The 19,634-nt window shown below is 40.6% G+C and overlaps 1 protein-coding gene across 6 annotated transcripts in view; it reads right to left on the bottom strand.

Moving 5' to 3' along the window:
* COL24A1 (collagen type XXIV alpha 1 chain) overlaps positions 1 to 19,634 on the bottom strand; it is a 431,901-nt gene that overhangs the window by 375,948 nt on the left and 36,319 nt on the right. For 4 of the 6 annotated variants that reach the window (XM_060303280.1, XM_060303308.1, XM_060303317.1 and 1 more), the window contains exons 1-3: positions 18,411 to 18,536; positions 17,871 to 18,001; positions 8,041 to 8,105 (exon numbers count right to left, since the gene is read on the bottom strand). In XM_060303280.1, coding sequence (XP_060159263.1) covers positions 8,041 to 8,105; positions 17,871 to 17,926 — 121 coding nt within the window. In that variant the 5' untranslated portion in view covers positions 17,927 to 18,001; positions 18,411 to 18,536. Of the gene's footprint in view, positions 1 to 8,040; positions 8,106 to 17,870; positions 18,168 to 18,410; positions 18,537 to 19,634 lie in introns of those variants that run through there. The other 2 variants (XM_060303290.1, XM_060303296.1) reach the window with 2 other exon arrangements.

The following is a 19,634-nucleotide window of genomic DNA, read 5'->3' as shown; positions in this document are numbered from 1 at the left end:
CCAATTGCCCACTGAATTTATCCAGTAGAGGTTAGTTATCCCACGAGCACTTCTAACTCAATACATTTCCCCCCAGATTCGTTCCTCTTCCTTTAGTGCGTTTCTCAGTGAAGATCCCCACTACCACACCAGGAGTCTGAGTAATATTTTTATAGCGTAAATTATATCATGGCATTCTCCTGAACAAAATTCTTCAATGGCTTCCCATCACACTAAAAGTGCAATCCAGAGTTTTACGGGGTGCATGAAACCTATGTCACCAGTTCCCTTCTTACCTATCTCATCTCTCCCTTCATTTCATCCCACCTCTGCTCCATCCAAACTGGTCTTTTCTTATAAAACCACTCAAACCCTCAAACTTGCAGTTGGTGTCAGAAGTAAGTGTGGTCTTTGGGACTGCCCCCTAATTTACACTGGTTTACACGTTTCTTCTCAATGATTTATCTTCTCACTCCACGGTAATTCCTATTCTTGATACTTAACTTTTCCTTGAATTTCTTGCCATATCAAAGCTTACAAAAACTCATTCTTTCAGAGTCCTGGTAAGTATGTCCCTCCTTGCCAAGTTTACATATCTTATAAGACTCAGTTCAAGTGTTACCTCCTCTTTAAGCCTTCAGTTCAAGTTTTGGTTTGTTGTTGTTTTGTTACATATTAATAACAAATAGATCCTTTCTCAGTATGCTAATAAAAATCAGTCTTCTAGAAACATCTTAAAATGGAAATAAATAGTTCCAGTACAGCCAGAGGCAAGGATGACCATTATTAAACTTTGTTCTGCAGAAACCTCCCAGCCAAGTCCCAGAGCTCTGGAAACCAGAGTCATGCATCCCCAGGTAGAAACCTGGTGGATTCTTCTGCCAAAGAACAACACTTCCCAAGAGGAAAGACCTAGAGAAGGTGAAGTACAGAGATCCCTCAATGAAACCAATTAGTCCACCAGCCCCACTCACACACACAGAGCTTTCAGTCATCCCTTTGGTGCCCCCTTCTTCAATATTAACAGCGAGCCAGGGATCACCAAGCATGTGAGGACAACCTCTAACAGACACGATGGAAGCAGGAAAAGGAACTTCTAGGAGACAGAGACTGGCTGTCACATTTCTTTACAGACCATGAAAAGGCCATTTACACACTTTTGCCACACCTTAGCAGCTGGCGATATGGACAGACATCTCCATTTTGGGCTTTGGATTTGAAACAAGTGATACAAAGAAACAGACAGAGGAAAATGTGTCCACCATCCAGTGGTGGCCACAGTGGCCCATACTCCTCCTGGGGAGTAGCTCTACCTATGGTCTTGGTCCGTAATTTCCCTGGTTTCTGTTCTTAGTGACCTGATTCTCTAGACTTCCTGGCAATTCTGTGAACCACAGAATAGCTTTCAAGAAAAACCTTTCTGCTTTTTAATAAACCAGAATCAATTTCAGTTGCTCACCCTCAAGCACCTATCTTACACTGATCTCCAAATTATATTGTTAGGTGAAAAGCAATATGATAAGTATAATATCATTCAAATAAAAGCAAAAGCTATCTACCAAAAAAAAAAATCAGTCTTCTAAGCCTGCAAGTCTAATGCTCAGATATAGGCACAGACACCAACCTGACTTGCCTTTCATTTGAAACCTATATAATAAGCAGTATGATATTATCACTAGCTAGGAGAAAAGAGAGACAGGTAGAGGGAAGATGAGAGGGAGGTGCAAAGAGAGACAGACAGGAAGTGGGGTGAGAAAAGGGAGACAAAAAGGAGAAATTGCGTCTCCGTAGGTGCTGAAACTCTGACTCATACCCAAGCATTTGACTCACTCCAGTGGCTATATAATTGACTCTGTGGTGGAGTAGAGTATATGCCTAAAGAAACAGACATGGGAGAGCCAATGGTTACACTTGTTTTTACAAGTACAGAGAGCCAAAGAACCATTTTACCTGTCAACATTCAACAATATTCTATCACAAACTGGAGGAACAAGGGTAGTATTATGGTTACCTTTCAAAATGTAAGGATTCTTACATTTCTTAGAAATTAGTAGCTTAAAAGATTTATCAATTTTTAGTTAAAAAATAGAGTAATATCATTTAAGAGTGTAATAAATTACAGTATTAGTGCATTATTAATTAACTAAATTAATACAAAAAGCACTTAATTTTAACAAATTCTCACTGTTTAAAATTTTCATGTATCTGGGTCAGTTAAGTCACCAAAGCTATGTTCTTTCTAGTTTGTAGGAATGAAAAAATAGAATGATTGTTTAAAATAAAATCAGAGTTGTACATGAGGAAGATCATACAGGCCTCAATATACTTTTCTTTTCCTTGCCAATTTACCCAAATTGACTAAATAACTAAGCAAGTGCCTAATATCCACTTTCCATTGTTCTATATAGCCTCAGCCAAATCGTCCATGCCAGAATTAAGACTCAAATATAGGCTTCTTGAATTCCAGTTCACTGAGTTAAGGAACTAAAGGAAGTTGTTTAAAACCAACTATTTTATTTTATTTTTTCAATATCATCAGTATATAGAAAAAGGAAAGGATCCAGAGTATTTTTTTCTACTAAACTTTATCGTATGCTCATCATGTATATAATAGTCATGCACTAAGCACTTTACATGTGTTCTCATTTTACCCACAACAACCTATGTAGCAAGAATTATTATTATCCTCACTTTTAAGTTTCTGATATTGAGGCTTAAAGTATGTAAGGAACTTGCTCAAGGTCACGTAACTGGTAGGCACTGGAACCTGGGCATAAACCCAGGATTCTGGCTCCAGAATACCTGTGCACCACTGTCACTGGGTATGTTAGAAGAGGAAATTTTGACTTTACAGTATTCTTGGGCTTCCCTGGTGGCGCAGTGGTTGAGAGCCCGCCTGCCGATGCAGGAGACATGGGTTCGTGCCCCAGTCTGGGAAGATCCCACATGACGCGGAGCGGCTGGGCCCGTGATCCATGGCCGCTGAGCCTGCGCGTCCGGAGCCTGTGCTCCGCAACGGGAGAGGCCACAAGAGTGAGAGGCCCGCGTACCGAAAAAAAAAAAAAACAACAACAGTATTCTTAATGTAAGTACATCTATTTTGGATAAAGAAATAAAAGCAACTTATTTATAAAATGAGAAATGAAGCTTTAACCTATGTGTAAAATTTTTGGTTAAGTGTCCATAAGGGGTTTTGGCAGAAAATGCTTGGAGTTACTGCAGCTAGAATGAGTTGCTTCTTACAACAAACACATTTTTGGGTTAATTTCCACAGAAAATACTCTTCTTGGAGACACGCATTTTACAGAGATTTCTGCAGCTGTGGTTTGCACACCTAGGGATCATGAACCTGAGGAGTGCTGTGTATGTTGACAATTAGCTTACCTCTCATATGGTGTAAGGTATCACACAGAGGTGTTGCAACTACGCCTACCTCACTGGCAGCCAGCCCACCAACAGAGTTATAAGGAGACTGTATCATATAAGAAAAGGGAACTTTCTGTCAAATCCTTGGAAAACTCAGTCTTAAATAATTTTTTCTTGAAATAGAATCATCTATTCATTTGGTTATACCTAAACCTCGGTTATAAAAGAAAGATTTATATTTATGAACAGGATATTTTAATGGTTTTCTTAGCTGTGCTAAAAGTTAAAGGAAGAACTGAAAACATGGTAAATAACAGATGTTTATCTCTGCATAGTCTTAAAGTCTCACTAAAATGAGAATAAGGAAATGTGGTTTAAAACTACCTAGGCAAGTGAAAGGGTAGAAGAAACAACAGATAAGAGATATCAACGAATTTTTGAAAGATGAAAAACACATGAAGGAATTAGAGCTGACGAACACTAAGGGCTTTAAGAAGGAAGTGCTAATGATGGGCAGGCCAGTTCACACTTCAAAGTCCTGAAAAGGCTCAACAACTGAAGGCTCCAAATCACTGAATTCAGGAGAGAAGCATGAGGCATCATATGGGAGAGAGGGGAGGGTCTGAAAATCTGTATGAGCAGCTTTGAGAGCAAAACTGCAGATTAGAGCTTTCTTATGTAGAAACACTGAATCAATCCTAGCAGAAGAGGGAAAAGAAGCGCCATAATGAGAACAAGGGAATTCAGTAAAAATCTACATACTAAATGGTGAGACAGCAACTCCCCCCCTCCCAAGAACCGCTTTGTATCATTTAACTCCAATAACAGTGGCAACCAGGATTATATTCTACAAGTAAGAAACTGAAGGATTCTTCTCTAAAGAAACTGGACAGCCTTAGACACTTGCGGTCCAACAACGAGATGGTCAGCAATGTTCATTTATGACGCTCTATGTAGAATATACCAGTTAACAAGCCCACCCATGCAAAAAGAGTTTCCAAGCATAATTTTATTGCCTTGCTTTTAAATGATAACACAGGTAATATAGACTTATGAAGAATTTTTCCAACATAATAGACCAAAGCAAACCAAAATTTGTGGGAAACAAAGACAATACAGGGAGCAGAATAAAAGTTCAAAAAAAATTTTATCTTTGGAAAGCTGAGTAGATATTATATCAAAGAAACAAGAACAAAATGGTTTTTTTTCTCCCTCCCTCCCTTCCCCCAAAATGTTATTTTTTAAGACGCAATCTGAGTGAAAAATCTCTTAAAATTTTAAATGCAGCACAAGTAAATAATTTAAATATTTGGGAATAGTGACTCATGAAAATCTGATATAAAATGTAAAGAAAACAAAAATGGGAAATCGGAGCTAAAAATAAGAAAATACGGAGTTCAATCCAGATCCAATATCTGACCAATAGAACTTATAGAAAGAAGAAATAAATATGTCAGAGAGAAAAAAACTAACACAGGAAAATTCCCAGAAAAATGAAAGATATTTCCCCATTGAAAAGGCCTAATGACTACCCATCAGAATAACTTGAAAAAACACGTTATTGCAAAATTTCAAAATATCAAGGATAAACAGCTGATCTTAAGGTTTAAAGTGGAAAATTAAAAGGTCATACATAAAGAATCAAGAATTAGCATAACATCAGATTTTTTAAGTGCAAGCCAGAAGACAATAGATGGAAGTCTTTAAAATTCTGAGAGACAACTATTTACAGCCTAAAATTCTATACCCACCCAAACTACCCTCAAGCATATGGGTGAAATAAACACATTCTCAGAAATGCAATGATGCAAGAAGTATAACACCTAAGTACACATTCTCAGGATGCTATTGGATGATATGCTCCACTCAAATTAGGAAATGGACAATGCAGAAGGAAAATATGAGTTCCAAGATACTGGATCTAACACAGATGAGAGGCATCAAATTTACAAGAAGCTTAGACAGCTACCAATCCATGGCAGAACAGAATCTTAGCTTCCAGAAGAAATATCTCCAAGAAAAAAAACTCAAATGGTTAGAGTATTTGGTGTATTTGTAATAAAATAGTTTTTAAAGAAGTTTTAAAATTCTTTTGGAGTATCTAAGAATTAGTCATAGTGCCATAGAAAACAAAACAAACAACAACAAAAAAAGGAGGAAAACTATACAGAGAGGATAGAAGAAAAGAAGAGGAGGCATAGAATGGTGTAAAAATGTTAAACTCTCTTCATCAAAAATAGGAAGTCAATACAATATACAAGCATATTATTAAGAACTATGGAGAGTAAAACCAAAAGAAAGTTTGGGTAAAGGATTGCAAGACTAGGTAAGGTCAAGGGATATTATTTTCTGTTATATATTTTGTAGCACAACTTGACTTTTTAAACTATATACTTGTATTACTTTTTTTAAGTTTGGGCAACTATCATAAGCACCAATAAATATTTATATTTATTTCTGAGAAGTCTAATTTGGGATCATCTCTAGCTCAAGTATACATATTCAGCAGTATTAAGGTTGCAAATGATATTTGTAATCACTATCAAATCACAATTTCTCTGAAAATGTTTTTATAACCTCCTGATTAGATATTATATTATTGTATCATGCCAATTCAACAACAATAAACTATTTTAGGAAAACAGTACTTCTAAGTTTCTAATAACATACCACTACTTTCATTTCATTTTTGTGCTCAAAAGTACTAAATTTTATAAAGTCAAAGAGGTTTTTAAAATATTTTTTTTGTTAAGAACTCAAAATAAAATTTTATGAAGTCTGAAAAGATATTCACCCTGAAATAAAAAAGCACATTTTGTATTCTGTAAATGAAATCTTAAGGTTGAAAGAAATATTTCTTTCATTTACTCCTTTCATTGCTTCTGACTTTTTTAAAAAAAATCTATTAATAAATATTCAGCTTTCCTTATATCTTTCTTTGGGTTTTTAATATTTGGATAATGACACATTTTGTAAATTATTAAACTCATAACACTAACAGATGACAACTGTAAAGCAAAGGGTATGTGTAATGGAAAGAAGTAGGGGTTTTTTTGATGTTTTTTTTGGGTCAGACTTGACAGGCCCAAATTCAGCTCTTAGCTGGGCAAGCCCCTTCCTTGGGCCTCAGTTTCTTCATCTATGATACTACCCTACAGGTTCATTACGAGGATTAGAATCACATATGTAAAATTCCAGCAAATGACAAGACACAAAATAGATATTTAATAATGGCAATTACTCTCTTTATATTCTCTCTTGTCCAAGAGGCTTAATTTTAAAGAATTTGCAGACTTTATAGTCTAAATACCTGAGTTCAAATCTTGGTTCTTCCATTTATTAGCCTGCAACCCTTGGGGTAGTTATTTATTCTTTTTAATCTTGGTTTCAGCAATTCATGGGCATAATTATAAAAACCCTGCAATGAGGTAGTGATGAAGAAAATGTATATTCTACTAGCACAGTGACTGGTAACATAAGTTCTCAGAAACTAACAGTAATGATAGCAAGAAGTTAAGAGAGAGTTTCTCTCCTCTTCTTGGCTACTTAAAGCAAACTAAAGCAACAGAAATGACTTGGTCAAAAATAGCATTTATGAAGTTACATGTGACCTGATTTAATGATCTTCCCATAAAAGACAGTTAGAAAATGCCTTCCGTGATACCTTTTAATTCATATATGTGGTATTCGACAGAATACTTAACGTTATGTCCGTTGGTCAATTTGGTCAATAAATAGAGTACCACCCCCTCCTTTGTGCCCTCTCTCTACCTACATGTATTTTGTTTACTTGTCTTTTTCTACTATTATTTGATTGACTAGATTGACAAGTGACACCTTGAATTGGTCATTGAATTGAAAAGTTGGTTCTGTCAAATGAATAATTTGGCAGCCCTGCTGATACAAAGCAGAGGAGGAAAAAAAAAAATCAGGACCACGGTGATATTTTCTGTAGATCCAGCTTCAGGGTTTTTCTCTTTGACTTTGGCTTTTTTTTTTTTTTTTTTAAACCTTTGACAAAGGCACTTGTTTTTTCACTTTGGGGCCAGAGGCATTACCTTATTCACATTTCAATCACTGGCAATTAGGATATCATGGTGGCAAACAGAAAATATTATTTAAATGTTGTTTAATAAATGAATAAATTAGGGTGTATATAGATTCCCCAAACTCTATCACCATACCACCAGAGCAACTAGATAGCAAGCAAAAACAAAACAAAACCTTCAACTACTTTCTAAACCTCTCCATTTGAATTAAATGAAATCCCAAGCCCCCTGGTATTCACATTTTATTTTGTTTCTTAATGATGTAAATCTAGACGGAGCATTTAGTATATGCCTGTGTTGTTTCAAGAAGTGCAAAGGTAATTCAGTCACAGTTTGCCACCCCCAAGAACTCCCACTTAAAATGAAGTCACAAGCAAAGCCTTTTTACTGTACAAAACTTCTCTTTTACAGAGAGTGTGCTTAAAAAGGTAAGCAATTTCACAGACAGAAGATATGAGTAATTCCTTAAAGGTCATATTTCCCCCAAAATTGGTTTCTTCACCCTTACTTTCTCTTTGTACTGGGTAGAATTTTTTATTGTTTAATGTTGAATTTAAGGTCATGACAACTTGAAAAGTCATGCACTTTTGCTGTCTGGAAGCTGACTTTTTATATAAGTAAATAAGTAACAAGGTAACATTCTTACCTTGATCTTGTGCATGAACAGCACCCCCTGACACACATAGTACAATAAAATGAAGAAGCAGTTTCCTAAAAAAAGAAAAACAATTGGGAAAAACTTAGTTGGACATTTATGACCTATAAATCATAAAATTCAAAATGAACTCTAGTGCAAGATTAAGAATTAAGCTATTATTTTAATTAACACAGTATTTTAATACTCATTGGTCAAAAGCAAGGGCTCTGAATTCAAGTTCCAGCTTTGCCACTTACTGTGTGTCTTGGGCACCCTTTATATTACTCTGTGCCCTAGTGTCTCCATCTATTAAGTCTATCTCATAATGGTTTTTGAATATTAACTAAAAAACTTCATGTAAAGTACCCCAAACAGTACCTGGCACACAGGAAAAACTCAATAAATGTGAACTAGTACAGGTGAAATTATTATTAGCAGTATATATTATGTCAAATCACCATACATGTAATTTTACAAAGTACTACAGATTGGCACAAAATACAACTTATAGTCACTTAACCACAGTGATTATAAATTGATGAAACCAGTTATTTGCTTAAATGTTTTTATATAAAATCTATTTGCAGATCATATTCAAATCATTCGCACTAGATTCACGACTCGTTGGTTCTGAAAATACTAACGACCTGTAGATGTCAACACTGACCACTGTGATTAGCAGTAATTGTGAACACAGTACTCAACCACTACAAATCAAAATATTCATTCACATTGATTAGCAAGGTAAAAATACTTTGTGATTTTTTTAGTTTAACCAAACTTTTGATAGATTTTATTGATTAGTCTTCATAATTGGCTTTACCTACCAACTGAAAATCAGAGATAGTTTCAAAAAGTAATGACGAGCATACTGAAAACTATTTTATTACCTAGTTTTTCTTGCCAATATAGACTGATTCTGTTTAGTCTAACTCAGACTCCTCAAATGACATTTCTGAAAATACATTTCTGCAAGGAATGATTACAGAACCCTGTGAAAATCATTTTTATTAAGTTCCTGGTGTGCTAGTAGTAATTGGTACATTTTCTATTTATCACTATGTTTTTACCTTTATCAACAGTAAGGAGCATGTTAATGTAACAAAGTAAGCCAATATAGAATTATACTATTATAATTGTATGTTTATACACAATATAAAATTATACTATTCTCTTTGCTATAATGGACATATTATTTGTATTAGAATAGTATTAAGCATTTTTTCAGTAAGTGAAAAATGTACATTCTATGGTCATACTTAGAGCACAGCTTTTATAAGACTTTGATAGAATACTTAACAATCATTAACTCTACAAACTAATCAACTGAATCATTATAGAAATTTCAACTGATATGGGCAAATAGCTGGACCATATATTTTAATGAAGCCTATAAAAGATTCCCATATATGGTGTCATCCATGAGATGGTTCTCAAATGTTAGTTTGCCAAAGAACCACCTGAGGCTTTTTTGAAAAATCCAGATTCCAGGCCGTCCTACAGTGACTATGATTCATAAATTTGAAGTGGATCCTCAGCACGTATACATTTTTAACTAGGTGATTCTAATATTGATTGCATGTGTACCAAACTCTGAGGAAAAACAATTTAGAACATTTACTATTGATAGTTACATTGAACTTAAAATAACCTAATATTTTGCTTAAATCACATATATCTAATTTTATGATGACACAAATAAGATTTGACCCTTTAAAAAAAAAAATCCTTTTCTACTGCTCTAGATCATGGTTTTCAAACATGAGTGGGTATCAGAATCACCTGGAGGGCTTGTTAAAAATTTCTCAGGCTCCACCCTGAGAGTTTCTGACTCAGTAGGTCTGGGGTGGGACTCAAAAATTTCCAATTATAACAAGTTCTCAGGCAATGCTGATGATGCAGATCTGGGGAACTACACACCCAGGACCACTGTTCTGGAAGAGATGATGCTCAACAGATGATATGAGGCCTACTTGTTTTGCATCTTTTTACCGGAGCTGCATAGTGGAATCACCTGGTGATTTTTAAAAACTACTAATACTTGGGTTCTTCCCTCCCCACCCCCACCCTCAGAGATTCTGATTTTAATTTGTCCCACAGGGATTTTTAAACACTTCTCAGGTGATTCCAATGTGCAACGTTAAGGACCACAGTGTGAAATGAAAATAATTTCCTTGGGTGCTCCAGGATGGATCCCAATGGGGTCTAGAGTTTGAGTAAAAGGAGGCTCTTTTCCTTTCAAATTTCTATTTTCAACTGGCAGGACGTACATCGGTAAGACTAGAAAATAGCTCAAGATTCCGGTCACTGAAGGACAGTATATCAGAATTATGCTGTTTTAACAGAAAATGCAACATGAAAGGATGCACTTCTCACCTGGCCAAAGTAATCTGGCTCACTGAGAGCTTAGAAATAACCCACAGGCACTGTTCCATCCAGAACAAAGCTAACTAGTGAAGAGTACAGTAACTAGCACTATTCACGCGGCAATTCAGCCAACTCGCACTTTCCCATGACCTCAGGAGAAAAAAAAGGAAAATAAAATTCTTTCTAGATATGTTAACAAGTCTACTCCTGACGTGAGGCAGGAAAACCTGAACACATCAAACATCATCCCTCAGCCAGGTGATTTTAGGAGATTATGACAAATCAGTTGAGCCACACCTTAGGTAAGCGCACCTATGTACTAATTTGATGACTAAGAGAGAGACCAATGATATGAAATAGTGATCTTCTTTCTCTTTTTCTAATTCTGCCCCAAACTTCTGGCCAACTGTCGGGCTATACCCCACAGGCCGACAAGCCTCAGAGTTGCCCAACCTCTAAACTGAAAAAAGAGCCCCAAAACAGCGACAGAGGAGACATCAACGGTTTGTTGGATAGGAGATCTTACAAGTCTGAAGCAAAAGGTCCTGGAGCAACACCCGCAGCACCATACCTAGCAGACAGCAAGCAGGACAAAACAGCAACCTTCCAGAGGGAGAAGGAGGCTACCATTTATAGGGAGGATTGACATCGGGTTGGCTCATCAGTTACCAGGGAAACTAGCGGCTGGGGACAGGTGGGCAGTTACTAATTAAGTCCTATAATTAAGAAGATTGGATAGTCATGTGAGTGAAGCAGGGCCTGGTCGAGCAGGGGATTTACAGAGAGCAAGAGAACAGCCATCTTGAATGGCCTGACCGTACAACTAAGGAAGAGCAGGAAAAGTCAAGTTCCTCACCAGGTGTTCAAGGCCCTTATCATTCAGCTTCAACCTCCTTTCTTTTTTTAGCACTATGGACCAATTACATCTGACATCCCAAAGCTCCAGCCATATCATGTTATTCTCTACTCCATGGACAGACCTTGTAAGTGCCTGAAAAGCTCTCAGTCTCCACCTGTCACAATGTTCAGTATCATCAAAGCCTAATTTGAATACCTGCTCCATGAATTTTCCCATCATCCCTAAAGAGGACTGGATCTTTTCCTCACCTCTGTACTCTTGATGATTTAATTTTAACTGTATTATAGCCCATATATGTTGTACCTTTTTTCTTTGTTTTTTTTTTGTTTGTTTGTTTCTTTATTTTTCCAGTTCGCGGGCCTCCCACTGCTGTGGCTTCTCCCATTGCGGAGCACAGGCTCCGGACGCGCAGGCTCAGCGGCCATGGCTCACGGGCCCAGCTGCTCCGCGGCACGTGGGATCCTACCGGACCGGGGCACGAACCCGTGTCCCCTGCATCGGCAGGCGGACTCTCAACCACTGCGCCACCAGGGAAGCCCTGTTGTACCTTTTATGATTAATTAGTAAGCAAATATCTGAGCAAGTAACAGGTCTTCACCTTTTATCAATGTCTTACATAAAATTGACACAATAAATATTTTTAAACAGGAACGGAATAATAGTAAGATCTCTCAATGACTGAGGAATTCAATTCTTCCCTATGAACCTAATTCTTTTAACACTTAGGAAAAAGTAAAGTAAAATAAGGGTACTTTTAGTTAGATGTCCAAAGAGGGAAAGAAGAATTTTTTAAAAAAAATTCTGCTGTGGTAGGGTAAGTGGAAGTCTTCTTTTTCACTTTAACTGTTTTTTCTCATCTCTGAAGTTGGAACACAGAGAAGAGATCAAGCTTAACTGATATAATCAGGTTGATAAAGAGCCCAACTCTATCACTGAATAAAATGGATGTCTAATGAATCCAAGCTTTCTGGGAAATGTCTAGTTGAGCTGGGCTTGTTTATTTCTTTGCTTTTGCTCCCCCCTCCCCATGATATTACATTTATGATACATTTACTTAATTAAGAAAAAAATATCACATTTCCACATTAGCAGATGATAGAGTTCTCAAGGGTAGCAGCTGTGCTTTGGGCTTCTCCGCTGTTGTGCTGTGCATATCATGCTAGACATGCTGGAGTCCTTAAATAAGTTAAAATTAAAACTATTAAGTTGTTGCAGAGAAAACAACATGGTTAATAAGAAAATAACACTAGACTAGGAGTCAAAAGGCTAATCCTGGTTCTATTTCAAACTCATTCTGTGACCTTGGGTGGGTTATTTCAAGTTTCTGAGTCTTAGCTGACTCATCTATTATGTGCTGACATAATATAAATTTTATATTTTGAATTCCAAATATAAAACCCCCAAATTTGTGTGTATGGCAGAATCCTAGTAATATACTGGCATTAGAGGACAAAAATCAAGCTACGTTCTTAGCAAGATGTTGTATAAATCACTATATATAAAGGGCATGTCGTTTAACCACAGCTGGGGAAAGGTCCTCTTACAGTTCTGGCCAATTCTTTTTTAATTAAGTAACCTAAAATAGTCTACTTTGCTAATTTGTTCATACATTTAGTGTACCCTAATAAAAAGTCTAGTTAGTGTATTAAATATGAATATTTTTCAAATATTCAAACCATGCCTGTTTTTGTTCATTTTTTTGTACGTCTGGACCATGTGTCATTAATATAAAGTAACAGAAGTACATATACTCAGACAGTTAACAAAATCAGACCAGGTCTGAAAGAAGTTAACAATATGGTAAGAAACATTCAATAAATGTTCAGCAAATATAACCCATAATATTACTGAGGATCTATAACAAAATGTGAAATACTCTGTGTGTCTGGTCTGCTAGCCACATTTTCAGTTTGACATAAGCCACAGTCAAAACATGACCAGACACGTGAAGGGTGAAGGCCTCGAGGGGATCAAGCAGGAAATAGATATCTAAAGACCATACTGAGAATATTTAAGGAACTAATATCCATCCCAGGCATCTTCCCTAAATAATTCTTAGAGCTATTCAACTTTCTCTTTATCTGAAGGGTTTAAGTTACTTCAGGGGAATTTCAGGCATCTTTTTGTTTAGGGCACCCATGAGACTTTCAGGTTTTATGATATATGTCCTCAAGTTACTGATGCTCATTCCTACACAGGTTCAATTTGTGAATAAGAAACTTTTTTTTTTTTACTGAATTGGCGATTTTCATTTAAACCAATTGGAAAAAGTAGACTAATCTGAAAAACATACATGTAATATACGTCAAGAATTTCAACAATTTCCATCACACTGCGTTTACAAGCCAAAAAATTCTCTAAGTCATGACAGCTTTACAGATTTTGCTCTTTACTAGCTGCTAAGATCCAGTAATAGTAAAATTTCTGTACTTTGTTCCCAAAATAACTGAAAAACGGTTCTTATCTTAGCAGTAGGGAGTAAAGTGTTGTCAAAAACTTATACACAATGAATTCAACTCAATAGGTACTTGTATAACTAATCTAGTGTGAAACATACTAGAACTTTTGGTTAAATTCCAAGCATACAGGCAACTCATGAAATGCAAAGGAGATAAATATGCTTGAGGACTTCAAGTCATCAAAATGCCTAGAGTCCAGTCAGTAGCAGGGAAGAAATATACACTTAAAATAGTCTCTCCCTGCAGTACCACAGAGATTGTTAAACTGATTACTGCTTAGCTTAGCAAAGTTTCTGGCATACACTACTGTTAAATAAAGATTTTTAAATGAATGAATGTATCAATCTTCAGTCAATGAGACTACCAGGTGGTCTTGAGTTTCAACAAATATATAACTTCTCTGACATTTTCCACCTGCACACTGACCCCAAGATCAAAAAGCCAGGTGATCCTAACCTCCATTTATTTAGCTAAGAAAGTAACGGCTTTGCATGATCTAGTCTCTGTTTCTCTCTCCAGATCCAGCTCCAGTCACTTCTCCCCTAGAATGTGTGCTCCAACCAACTTCATTTCTTTCAGGCCCTCAAATGCACTTGCTGTCTCACTTCTGAGCCTTTTACTTTTCTCTCTGTCTGTAAAGCTCCATGCCTTTTCCACTTAGGTCTGACTCTAGATTTCATTGCCTTTGGTCAGCCTTTCCTTCCAGTAGTACTCCTCCCGACCTTTCCCAACTACCAAGACTGTTAGATGTCCTTCTGTGTATACCCTTATCTCATTTTGTTATACTTGGTTGTTTCATTTTCTGTTTCCTATACTAAACTGGGCACATTGGGAGGGCAGCAATTAGGCTTCTGTCTTGCTCAATCATTGTATCACTTCTGCCTAGAACCATGCTGGACACTTAACTGGAGCTCAGTAAACATTTGCTGAATAAATGAGTAAATGATGAGTGAATGAATGGCAGAATGTTAGCCTTTTATGAGAATGAAAATGAAATCGTCTTTACTTCACTTCTTACTCAGAATTACAAATTCTAAAACAAGTCACAGTTGCAAAGCATGGCAAGGAAACTAGTACAGCTGTTCAAATTCCCATAATAAAATTTATTATTCTCCTGCAGCTTCACCGATTACCAAGCAGAATGTATAAATAACACTCAAAATTACTTTCTATAAATTACAATTCCTCTCCCTGAGACATCAGTTTACTTTAAACATTTATTTGAATGCAAAGATAACTAAGCAACTTTAAAAATAGAATTTCATGCTAGCTAGGAAACAGATGTTTATATACCAAACTTTGTTTCCCCCTTTGGTTACAGAAACCCTTTAATGACCATAATAGCCTGCCTGGGAGACTTTCCGACAACATGTTAAATCAATCTATCTAACACTGACTCTTGGTTTTAATTTTTGTTTTTTATTAATTCCACAAATTCACATTAGGTAATCTAACTAAAAGCAGCCCTTTGAAATAAAATGTCTTTAAGGATCTAGTTTTAAAACTGTAAATGTTTCTGGGTGACCAATCAGAATTGTGATTTAAAAAAAACTGCTCTGGGCTTCCCTGGTGGCTCAGTGGTTGGGAGTCCGCCTGCCGATGCAGGAGATACGGGTTCGTGCCCCGGTCCGGGAAGATCCCACATGCTGCGGAGCGGCTAGGCCTGTGAGCCATGACCGCTGAGCCTGCGCGTCTGGAGCCTGTGCTCTGCAACAAGAGAGGCCACAGCAGTGAGAGGCCCGCGTACCGCAAAAAAAAATAAAAAAAAAAACTGCTCCTGCTCTCACAAAAAACATCACCACAAAAGGATGGTGGAAAGTTACAAAAGGATGGTGGAAAGTTAAAATCTCAGGGATTTCATGGGGCACTCTAAGGTTTAATTCAGTGGCCTGACATTATCATCAGCTAATCAGCTGCTTCTCCTAAGTCCCTTTCCCTATGAGGCCGGTAGCATTAATTTCAAACTAAAGAACTCTTAATTCTTTACAGAAACTGGATTTTTTCAAGAAACAATTTTCTCAGCTCAATCAATAACTACCTTTCCCTACTTTGCATATATGTGATTGGAGCTGTGAGGGGCTGCGATCTGATGTAATCTTGAATTACCGTTAATTTTCTGCAGCCCACCCCCACTGGGAACTGTCATGGAACAAACTGGATATCACAGGAGGCTGCAAGGCCCCTGGCTGGGAGCCCATCTAGGAGTGCAGGGGAGACCAGAGCCTTCACGCAGGATCCCCTACCCACCCTGATGTCTCTCCACAAGGATTTTATTTTCCCCATTCCACATAGTCTAATTTTTCCTCAGAAGTTCCTCGATGTAATCCATTCTGTTTGGTTTCTCTGCCTCCCTCCCCCCAGTCATCTGGACCCAATTTACAAACTCCAAACTGCCCAAGAATTTATGCAGGGCCTTTTCTAGGAGCGTCTGGAAGGGAAGTGTAAACCAGACAAGACAGGGGCTAGGAGCTGAAGATCTGCTTTAATCTGAGAGGTTGGTCACAACTACCATGGGGAATGTTAGCAACGTGGGCCTCGAGTAGTGGCCAAGGTAAAGCCCTAGGGCCGGAGCTGGCAGGGAGAGCAAGAAGGGCACATGGATGGAGGCGGAGGCTGGACAGGACGCGGAGGACCTCACCCAGCCACTCCTGGTGGCTCTGGATCCGCGGGTACCCAAGCCTCATTCCAGCGTTCCACCCGCCCTAGACCCTCGGGAAGATGCGCCAGGTCCCTCAGGATACCTTGCGCTCCCCTCCCCTCTTTCCGGGAGGGTCCATGCAAGGGACTTCACCAGAGAAAAGTGGCGAGAAACCTGCTTGGGAAACTAATGAGACCGGCGCGAGCCGCTCTGGGTCAGGTGGCTGGCAGAGTCTGGCCTCTTCTCGGACCCTGGTGGAGAAGTGTCAGGTCTCCCGGGCCCTGGGCACCTCGCCGCACGCACGCGGTTGCTGAGGTTACGAGCTTTCCCGCTCACTGAGTCACGCGCTGTGGGCGCGTGGGGGTGTGCATCCTTGTCACTGGGGAAGCCGGCTGCCTGCCCAGGCTTCCAGAAGTCGGAGGAGAGAGGGCGCGAGCCCCAGCCAGGCTCGGCTGCAAGCGGCTGGGAAGCACATGTTCACACAAACACTGCCACAAGGCGGTCTTTCTCCGCACCCCGCCTCCCCTTGGCTGCACGGTCAGTTCTGCCCCCGGCCCTCCTCCTACCTACTCTCCCGAGGGGCAGCCTAGTGGCAGAGAACGACTGCAGTCGCTTTCGTTCCTCCCGCCCCCGGGGCCAGAATCAAACTTGCGTAACCCAATGACCTCTTCCAGGGGGGCCAGGGCAGCCAGCCAAGGCCATGCGCCCCACCCCACCCCCAATGTACGCTCTTTTCCGAGTGAGGCAGTGGGAGCAGGTACAGCGCCCAAAGAGAAGGTGGGGTGCCAGCCAGGGTCGGCGCGAACACTCCCCGGGAGCAGCAGCCCCGCCCCCTCCCCGCGTCCAGCCCCTTCCGCAGTGACACTCCAGTGACCAGGGCGCAGCCTGGGCCCCAGATGGGCAGCACGCTTGTTGGCCTCCTAACAACTACAGGAGACTGCCGCTGAGTCCCACGAGTCCAGGAGGGCCCTGATGCCCGAGGTTCTGTGGGCACCCTCTCCCCCTACCCGGCAACCCTGCCCTCACGCCTGTGCCCAGGTCCAGGCTTCGCGCACAGAGCCCAGGGGACACCTAAGCGCCCCAGCAATACCCAGAGTGCACGCCCCGAGGAGCACCGCAGGGAAACAGGACCTCAGCCAGGGCTCCGAGGGAGGAGAAGGGAAGGAGGGCGCGACGGCGACGGGAGCTAGAGCCTGGGCTGGCGTCCGAGTCCAGCTCCGGAGCTGCGGGAGCCACGGCCGCCCGCGTCGGGCCGCGAGCCAGCGAGCTTCTCCTCCAGAGCCGCAGTATCTCTTTAGCATAAACTGTCTGAGAGACCCACTGGCAGGAGGCTTCCTTTCAAACACAGTATTTTACAAATTGAGGAGACAACAGGAGGATGCCACGGCTGTTCAGCGACTCCCAACTTCAAAAAAGTGCCAGGGAGCTGGTGCACAGATCTCCAACGGGCTCAGCGGATCCAGGGGGTGGGGAGAGGGGGTGCTCTAACCCCTGCCCTGGCGTGTGGGCTACTTACGTTTTTGCTGTGTGGGAGACCTGTCCACGCCTTGTCCTGCGGGCTCCTAAATGCATTTGTATGCATTTGTCCGTACGGCGAAGCGCTAACGGAAAACAGAAGCCAGCTCCGAACTGCTAAGGGTGCAGGTACTGTCCATGAAAAAGGAGGGGAAAATCACATGAAAACGATGCTCCAAAACCTCAACAATAACCACAAGGGGAGGGGGGAGATGGGAAGGAGGAAAGAAATAGCACCCGGAGGGTAGGTAGCTAGGCTCCCTAGCTCGGTAACAGACAAGTCCGGGGGGAGTCCTGCCCTGGGAGGGCGGGCGAGGAGACCTCACGGGCAGGCGGCGGGGCGCCGGCAGAAGCGGGAGCTCGGCTGCGAGTGCAGCCCTCGAGTTCACTTGCGGTTCAAAGACGACTCCGTGACTCCAGTGGAGTCCTCTGCTTTGGGCCTGGGAGGAGAAAGGGGTGGGGGGAGGGAAGGAGATGAAGTGGGGGAGGAAGTCCTTGGAAACAACCCGCGCTGGAACATTTGTCATACAAGTACACACACCCACTTCGGAAATCTAGTCCGTGCGAGGGGACCGGTGGCAACTGCAGGCGCTCGGCGTTGACTGACGCCGGCTGCTTCCCCTGGAAGAAGTGGAGCCAAGCAAATCCGGCCGGTGTTAAATTTCACCGCTCACTGACTTGCAATGACGTCACCAAACGTAGTGCACACCTCCCCCTCCGCCCCGCAACCTTCCCCCCACCCCGCGCCCGGCTGGGGCGCCCCTGTCCGCAAGCCCCTGGGCCCGCCGCGCCTGGGGCGCGCTCGCAGCCGCCCAGGCACAGCTCCGACCCTCTCGCTTCCCACGCTGTACTCCCTCGACATTCCCGAAGCTTGTAGGTGACTAGTAACCTTCCTCCAAGTGTCCATGTACCGTTTCCTTTTTCAGCAGTCCCCAATTTCATGTTTTCTCTCTTGAGTGTCTCCCATTTCCCCTTTTCTCTATCCTCTTCACACACACCTTCTGAAATCACATTTAGCTCAGCTAAAATGGACTCCTTCACTGTCCTCCGACTCTCTTGCTTTTTTTTGCAGCTATGCTTGTGGCCTACGTCGTATTATTAATTGACCGCAAAAAGTTCTCATTAATTCCTTTCCTCCCCTTCATTCTTTCCTTTCAGTCTGTCCCCGTACTACTTTCTACTGATTTTTCTCTTCTGTAATCCACTTTTCTGCCCTCTGCCTTTCTCCTGCTTACAAGCGTGGACTAATGGTCTGCAGTTATGCAACAAAAGCATAGGAACACACCTCGGCCTTACCAATTTGAATACCTTCTCCAATGTTTGTAATAAATGTCTTTTTCGATGTAAGTCCCCATTCTCTCCACAGCCTCTTCATACTGAGAAGTCTACTTTGAAGAAAAAAAAAAATTAAATTCTGCTTTTATCCTTCTCATTAATAAGACTGGAAATTCCAGAAGGCCAGGGACCTAGTATCTTGCTCATCATTGTATTTTCAGCACCTAAAATAGTATTTGGTATGTCTGTTTAATGAATGACTGCTGTATACCAGTGAATATCATTTCTCCAAGTTTTCCTTGTCTATACTGTGCACCATCCACAGCTAATGACCCTTCCACAGGCTGAAAGGCATCCCGCGTTACATACACACTATAAAAGTTAAGGTGACCATATTAATGAATGGAAATGACTGGTGTGGCCCTTGGAATCTGGAGGATTTTTTCCTCTAAGAACACAGTTTAATCCATCTTCCTCTTCCTCAATTTTT

Source organism: Globicephala melas, chromosome 1 (genome assembly GCF_963455315.2).
Source record: "Globicephala melas chromosome 1, mGloMel1.2, whole genome shotgun sequence".
NCBI lineage: Eukaryota > Metazoa > Chordata > Mammalia > Artiodactyla > Delphinidae > Globicephala > Globicephala melas.
Note: the sequence above shows the minus strand (reverse complement) of the source record. Positions and strands in the feature narration are given on the sequence as shown.